The 6,864-nt window shown below is 41.5% G+C and overlaps 1 protein-coding gene across 2 annotated transcripts; it reads left to right on the top strand.

The window, feature by feature from the left end:
- The first annotated feature begins 1,425 nt into the window (after positions 1 to 1,425).
- polr3h (polymerase (RNA) III (DNA directed) polypeptide H) lies at positions 1,426 to 5,580 on the top strand. Of its 2 annotated transcripts, XM_032586627.1 has the most exons (6): positions 1,453 to 1,801; positions 2,473 to 2,569; positions 2,671 to 2,757; positions 3,821 to 3,884; positions 3,996 to 4,233; positions 5,263 to 5,580. In XM_032586627.1, the coding sequence occupies exons 1-6, from the start codon at positions 1,691 to 1,693 to the stop codon at positions 5,311 to 5,313; spliced, it is 648 nt and encodes a 215-aa protein (XP_032442518.1). In that variant the 5' UTR covers positions 1,453 to 1,690; the 3' UTR covers positions 5,314 to 5,580. The 2 variants fall into 2 exon arrangements, with proteins under 2 accessions (XP_032442519.1, XP_032442518.1); XM_032586628.1 differs by lacking the exons at positions 3,821 to 3,884; positions 3,996 to 4,233 and having other exon boundaries at positions 1,426 to 1,801.
- Positions 5,581 to 6,864: the final 1,284 nt, after the last annotated feature.

Genomic DNA, 6,864 nt, shown 5'->3' on the forward strand with positions numbered 1-6,864 from the left:
CGTTAAGTAAGGTGGACGTGCACCATTCAGTATGATTTAAAATTTTTGTCAAGGCTTTTATGTTGAAATTTTTGTAAAACTTCATTTCAAAGGGCCAAACTAAATCCATGTGTAACAGTGCTTTGGATGAAAAAGTCAAATAAAGCCAAAAAGAGCAATTACGTCATGTAAAAATATTCAAGGCTTTTATTTTGAAATTTTCAGTATGCTTAATTTTAAAGTTCCAAACTAATCCCATGTGTAACAGTTACTGAGTTAAATCAGTTATATACAGCCCATAGCAGCAATTAGTTCTAAAGGCCAGTTCTCAGTCCTGATCTGTTTCAACTGAGCGTTCCACTATAGATAGAACTACAGTGATGCTTATTTGTAGTCCTAACCACCAGCCAATAGCCTCTTGAGATCCGTTGCTATGGTAAATAATTTTCTCACCAGTGTGAACTGTTAGTGAGAGAGGCTGGGGCAGAGAATACTCTGTTTGAGCCAGCCAGTTTTACTGAAAAAAAGCATTGGGAACAAATCCTTTCCGTTCGGGAACCGTAATACATATTCGAAAAACGTTTGAAGCGTATGAGAGGCCTATGTGTCTTCTGCGATATTCCTGAGATTCATATCTGTACCTCACTCAGAGCATTTACAGCGATGAGAGAAAGAAATGTTGTGCCCAGATCTGAAATTCTAGTCAAATACATGGGAGAGAGCCTGAGACAGCCTCAGAAAATCCTGTCGCATGACTTTGCTCTGAAGCACCGTGACAGAAAACCGTACGGTCTAGATAAATTTCGAAAACATTTTACCGGAGCAGACAGGCGTATCAATGTCAGGACCGATTTTGATACCAATCGTGCGATATTTGTGGGCGTGATGGCGATTTCAAAATTATTTTGGGGTGAAAAATTGTCTTCATTTCTCACTCTAGCAGAGGGGCACTGAGGAAGATTCACACTAACTTTAGGAAAAATGAGAAACTTTGGGTCGCTTAGAGGCAAATTGTGGACAAACCGTAACTGGTATCGACGAGCCGTCTTCACTTTCGAAGAGATCACAGACGTATCTACAAAATGAAATTTGAATGGCATTTCTACGTGAATTCGTGACGACACAGAAAATCCTCAAAAATAGGGTATTTCTAGGATTTTTCCCATTGACTTATAATGGGGTTTTTTGTAGTTTTTGCGAATTATGTCGCCATGTTAACCCCGAATCCCACCAAAAGTAATAGCTCCAATGGCGTGAATTTTCTGCACGTTTTGATACCTCATTTGTAGGTGTGCACCCAGCGGTATGAGCCGCATTAACGGTTACGGAAGAAAAATAAAGAATAAAACAGAAACGCTTTCTCCGAGAATAGTAATAGGTTCCTGCCATTGCTTTGCATGGCAGGCCCCAATAACAGGAAGCGAGTTACTAGTTTTGAATAGTATTTACGTTGTAGGAGTTATATATTTCCAGGAGGGGGCGCTAGTGAGACGTGCAGGCTGTCGCTCAAACCAGAAGAAGACGCTCACGTTGGTTTGGTGTGATGCTAGAAAGCAGCTTGTAGAGTAGTTATTGTGGGTTTCTTGCTGCAGTGTGAGCCGCTGGAGCTATTAGAAGAACAAAAGGAAATTAAAAAGATGGTCGCTTAACCTCAGCTTCCCTTCCCTTCGCGTTTGAACCGTGTGAGTGGGGCTGCTGTCTCTCGTGGGTCATGTTCGTGCTGGTGGAGATGGTGGACACGGTGCGGATCCCTCCGTGGGTCTTTGACCGGCAGCTGAACGATGCCATAGCGGAGGAGCTGAACAAGAAACTGGCCAACAAGGTGAGGGGTCGGCAGGTTTTAGCCTTGGTTTAAAGGAACTCAGTGTTTCAGCTGTTTTGCAGTTTTGTGGAAGTTTGTTCCAGATTTGCATCCAGTCTGCAGTAAGTTCATAGCAAATGATTGAATTTGTACTTTAAAAAAAAATGAATTCAGAAGTCTGGGAAATCTGATTCTTGGCTTTATACATGGAATATTTTTAAGAATCCTGGATCTGTCTTGGGATAAACAGAGCTACTAAGTTTGCCACGTCCAACTTCCATGTACCTAGCAACTATAAGCACCATGGCAACGTCCAGCCTTAATGTTGCTCAGGAAGGAGACAGTTACTTTGTCCCAGAGAAATTAACATGTTTTGGTGGAAAGATTGTGGAGGGATACCCAAAAGGTTTGAAAGTCGTACAGTTTCCAAGGCGATTGCACCAAATATTAAGGAAATGGATGTTCGCTTATGGAGGAAAAAGTTCCCTAATTTTATTAGACGTGAACGAAAACAGAATAGTCTCCTACAATGTCAAGCTTTTGGAGAAGGAAGAAGTCTTTCTACATTTAATATAATCACATGGTTGTCACGTGTGACAACCATGCACAGATTTGTACGAATCTGTGCTACGTACAAAACGTTTTTTTCTTTTTTTTCAGTAATACTACAACACATGCTCTCTGACCCCCAGGTGGTTTACAGCGTGGGTCTCTGCATCTGCTTGTATGACATCACCAAACTGGAAGACTCCTATATTTTCCCTGGAGACGGCGCCTCGCACACTAAAGGTATGACGAGTGAACGAAGTGCTGTGACACTGACTGCTACATCAGTATTACTTATTGAATAAAAGCCTGATCCCATCGCTCCTTCGACTTGATTTGTTTAGTCCACTTCAGGTTTGTCGTCTTCCACCCGTTCCTCGACGAGATCCTCGTTGGCAAGATCAAATACTGCAGCCAGGAGGGAGTTCATGGTAACTGTTGACCTTCGTTAAGTCATGATTCTGTCGACACAAGCAGGTATTTATTCCTGCTGAACTTCTGCTGTCTGACTTGCATATCAAGGCTGTAGAGCCCAAATCATCACCCCTCCACTTCTGTGCATGACGGTCTAATGTATATGTGACGAGGAGCGGTTTGGTGTTGTGCATAATGGCCGAACATTTCTGCTCAGGCCTCATCTGTCTGAAGCCTTTTGTTCCAGAAGTCGCTACATGACTGAACTAATGTCTGCGTTCAGATTTTAAAACGGTTGCATTGATTCTTTTAAGCTGATGTATAAATTTTCCTGTGAACTGCAACTGATGATTATCTTAGTTATTTGTTATTCTGCCGATTAATCGAGTAATCGGATAAAATAATTTGCCGTATTTTGCAGATTTTTCAGCCTTTTTTATATTAGAAATACATCAAAAGATGCGAATAAAAAGGTCATAAAGCAAAAATGTTACTGCATAAAATATGAAATCACAGGATTTATGCTTGATCATTTGTAGCGAAGGTTCTGCAGCTAAAAACCTGTTTCTAACATTAACATGTTAATGTTAGAAACATTAACAGGTCAGCCCTTTTTCCTAGAGTTAACATAAATACAGTGAATGGATAATCTGTTGATAATATTTGGATTAACAGATCAATATTCGGATAGCAAAAGGTGCTTTTTTTTTTTCTTTTTATTTTACAGAATTTGAACCAGATGAAGCCAAAACTGCCACTTGAGTTCTGGGTGGAACAGTTTTACAGACAAAGTTTTTGTTCTATATGCATCTTAGATATAAAATTAGTCTATTTTTTTGCTTAATTACTGCTCTGGTTGTGTTGTTTTTTCAGCCCATGGACCTTTTCTTTTGAATCTGTGTACTCTAGTTAACGATTAATCAAATACTAAATTGGTTGACAGTGATTTCAATCATTACGATTAATCCTGTTAGTCTTTCAAGCCTACAGATGAAATTAGTGCATATTAAGTATTTGTGTTACAGTATTTACAGTGAATATTGGGAACGTACTCATGCGGTTGACCTCTCTGGCTCATAGTGACGATGGGTTTCTTCGACGACATTCTCATTCCACCCGAGTCTCTCCAGCAGCCGGCCAAATTGTATCCTGACCTTTGAAACAACCGTCTGGTGGTTTAATGTCGTTTGCTTTGCGCGCCACCGAGTCGATGGTTTGGTTTGGGTCGGGCCGTTCCTTAGCTTCGCCCCCAAAGCGACGAGGCCGAGCAGGTTTGGGTCTGGGAGTACGAGACGGACGAGGGAGCGCACGACCTCTACATGGACCAGGGAGAGGAGATCCGCTTCCGGGTGGCGGACGAAGTCTTCGTGGACACGTCGCCGACGGGGCCGGCCGCCGCCGCCACGCCCGACGCTCCGGCCCAGCCCGGACAGTCGACTGCGCCGCCGGCGGAGGAGAGCGGGGACAAAAAAGAGGCTCCATACACACTCGTCGTAAGGACTGTTACATTTCCTTTTCCAATCACTTACACACAGATGGCTCTGGTAGAGGTTGAAGTTCACTAAAATATCCAAAGGGTTCAGCTGGACTTCTGTTGTTTTTTCTTGAAGATGTTTCACCGTTCTTCAGTTCTGAACACGAGTTGGAAACATCAAGACAAAACAGTCACACTGATTGGACCTTTACGGTCACATGAGTACCTGGCCACGCCCTCCATTCTGTTCCATGTCAATACAAACGTCAATTTGTTTCAGTCTCAGTGATTGAAAGGCTGTAAAACGACTGTAGGTGTTAGAAAGACAAAACCAGCTGTGTTTATCGTCTTTAACTCTTTTTTTAATATAATTGTCGCTTTTTCTCCTCGCCTCCCCAGGTGGTTTTACAGCCGTTCACGTCTTGACACACTTTGAGAGACGTAGCCAAAACAAACTATGTTTGCATCGTTGGGTGACATGTTTGGATCCTGAAGTTTAAATGACAGAAATATTAGATCAAATGAGAGCAGGGCTAGTGACTCGTATGATTTTAACGAATCTGATTGTTCTGACCACAATTTATAAGCCTGAGCGTTTCAGAAAGCTAATTTACTATGTAAAATAGTTTGTGGCTGGAATGACAAAATGGAAGAAAGTTTAAACACTTTTACAAACAGGTTGGTAGATGGGCACCGCTGACAATCTACAAAAGTATAATTATTGCAAAATATCCGTTTTAATGTGTAGTTATCATAAATAATGTGAAATTTAAGAAATCATTCTTAGAAAAATTAGGCTAGTAATTGCTAATGTGTCCCACTTGGGGGCGCCACTGCTCTAAAAGTGAGCACCAGCTTTATTACCGACTCTGAAGATACTTGGATGTTTTAAATTGTGGTTTCATTGGAACGTTTCTCTGCCTGAAACTTGTGGCTTTTAGAGAGGAAGACTCCTGCAGCTACGTGTGCAGGGACTCGAACCTGTCGCAGCTTGAACACGCCGTTCATCCTGACTTCTCTTTTTCTTTTGTTGTTGTTTCTGTTCCAGGGGACCATCTGCGAGCCAGGACTGGGTCTGCTGTCCTGGTGGAACAGCTAGCACCGCAGAGGAGGAACAAAGGGAGACGTGGGGCGACCGAGAGCAGACGGAGCGCCGCAGCCGATCCCGTCCACCGATTTCAGGGACGGTGGACGGAAACCCGCCGGTTTTGTTACACGAGCGGAGCGTCGTGCTGGACGGAGCCGCGCTCAGGAGCAAACCTGTCATACCGACCGAGTGCTCCTGTATGTATTTATTAACGAGAAATTATATTAATTTGATTTATACAACACAAGTTTCTGAAATAAAAAAAAGCAAACAAATGAACCGAATAATAATTTATTCATGTTGTTACACGTCTTAACAACTCAAAGTACAAACAGATTTTTTTTAAATCTAAGATTTGGTAAATCAGAGCATTCTCCACACTTCTTCACTTTTGTGATGGTAGGAGAGGAAAAAAAACTTGTGACATCACTTCCTGACAACTGTAACAAAGATTCTCTGCTGGCTAAGTAGCCAAAATGCTACTTAGCCGGTGTGTCGCATCATATTTAGACCCCAGGGAAACAAGGAGGTAATGTTTAGAGATCCCTTTTTAGACAACCTTTGATCAACTTTAAAAAATAAAAAAAAAGACACAGGATGAACACAAAAACGGTCTGCTCAGTTATTTGTGGGAAAAAAAATTCTTCTTAAGATTTTATATTTTACAAGGTTCCTCCTCCAATTTGAGAAGCAGAAAGACAAAAATATTTATTTTTGAGGGAATAAAAGAATTCTGTTTTTATGTTGAGGTGAAACATTTATGCCACTCACTAATAAGTCTCAAAAAAAAAAAAAAAAATATATATATATTTAACTGCTTTTTGTGTGTGTGGCCTTTTTCCACCTTGCGTGTCAAACCGGATCACCGGTTCTTGAACGATGGGCTCAGTTTAGAATCAAATGCAGCAGGAAATTAAGATTTTATATAAATTTAATCAGAACTATGGTGTGGAACATCTTTATTAAACTTTTTAAAAACTTATGTCGGCCTCCTGTTCACATGAATTTGGCCAGTGGGCCTTCGGCTCGACACCCAAAATTGGCAACTTCAGGACTGATGGAAAGTTGCTGCCAGACGCTTTGTGACGGAAAGATTTTTAGGTCAAACGAGACACAAATTGAGCCGTTTGAACAAGAAAGTATGTTTAGAGAAGTGGTGGTGAGGCTTTCAACGCTAAGAATTGTATGAAACGGAGGGAAAAGCACGGTGGTGGCTGCATCATATTGATACTGCTGCGATGCTCAATGTTTATTGAATAAAAATGCTTGGATTACCTTCAGATTTCAGAGAGTTGGTTTAAACCCAGACGGTTCAGTCATCACACATCCAGAGATTAGTCATCACCTGCGTTTGAAATCAGCAGTAAAGTGAAGGACACAGACACGACCACAGTGTTCACTAGCAACCCACTGGTGTTTGTGAAATAAATTTTAAAAAAAGCAAAACAAGAAGTTTCACTGAATCGCCTGTGAATGCTGCTCCAGCTGGGAAAGTTGATCAAAATCCCCGGATTTGCTCGCTCTCGTTTTCTGAGGAAACATGTCAGATTACTGTCAACCATT

The sequence above is a fragment of the Xiphophorus hellerii genome, chromosome 16 (genome assembly GCF_003331165.1).
Source record: "Xiphophorus hellerii strain 12219 chromosome 16, Xiphophorus_hellerii-4.1, whole genome shotgun sequence".
NCBI classification, from domain to species: Eukaryota; Metazoa; Chordata; class Actinopteri; order Cyprinodontiformes; family Poeciliidae; genus Xiphophorus; species Xiphophorus hellerii.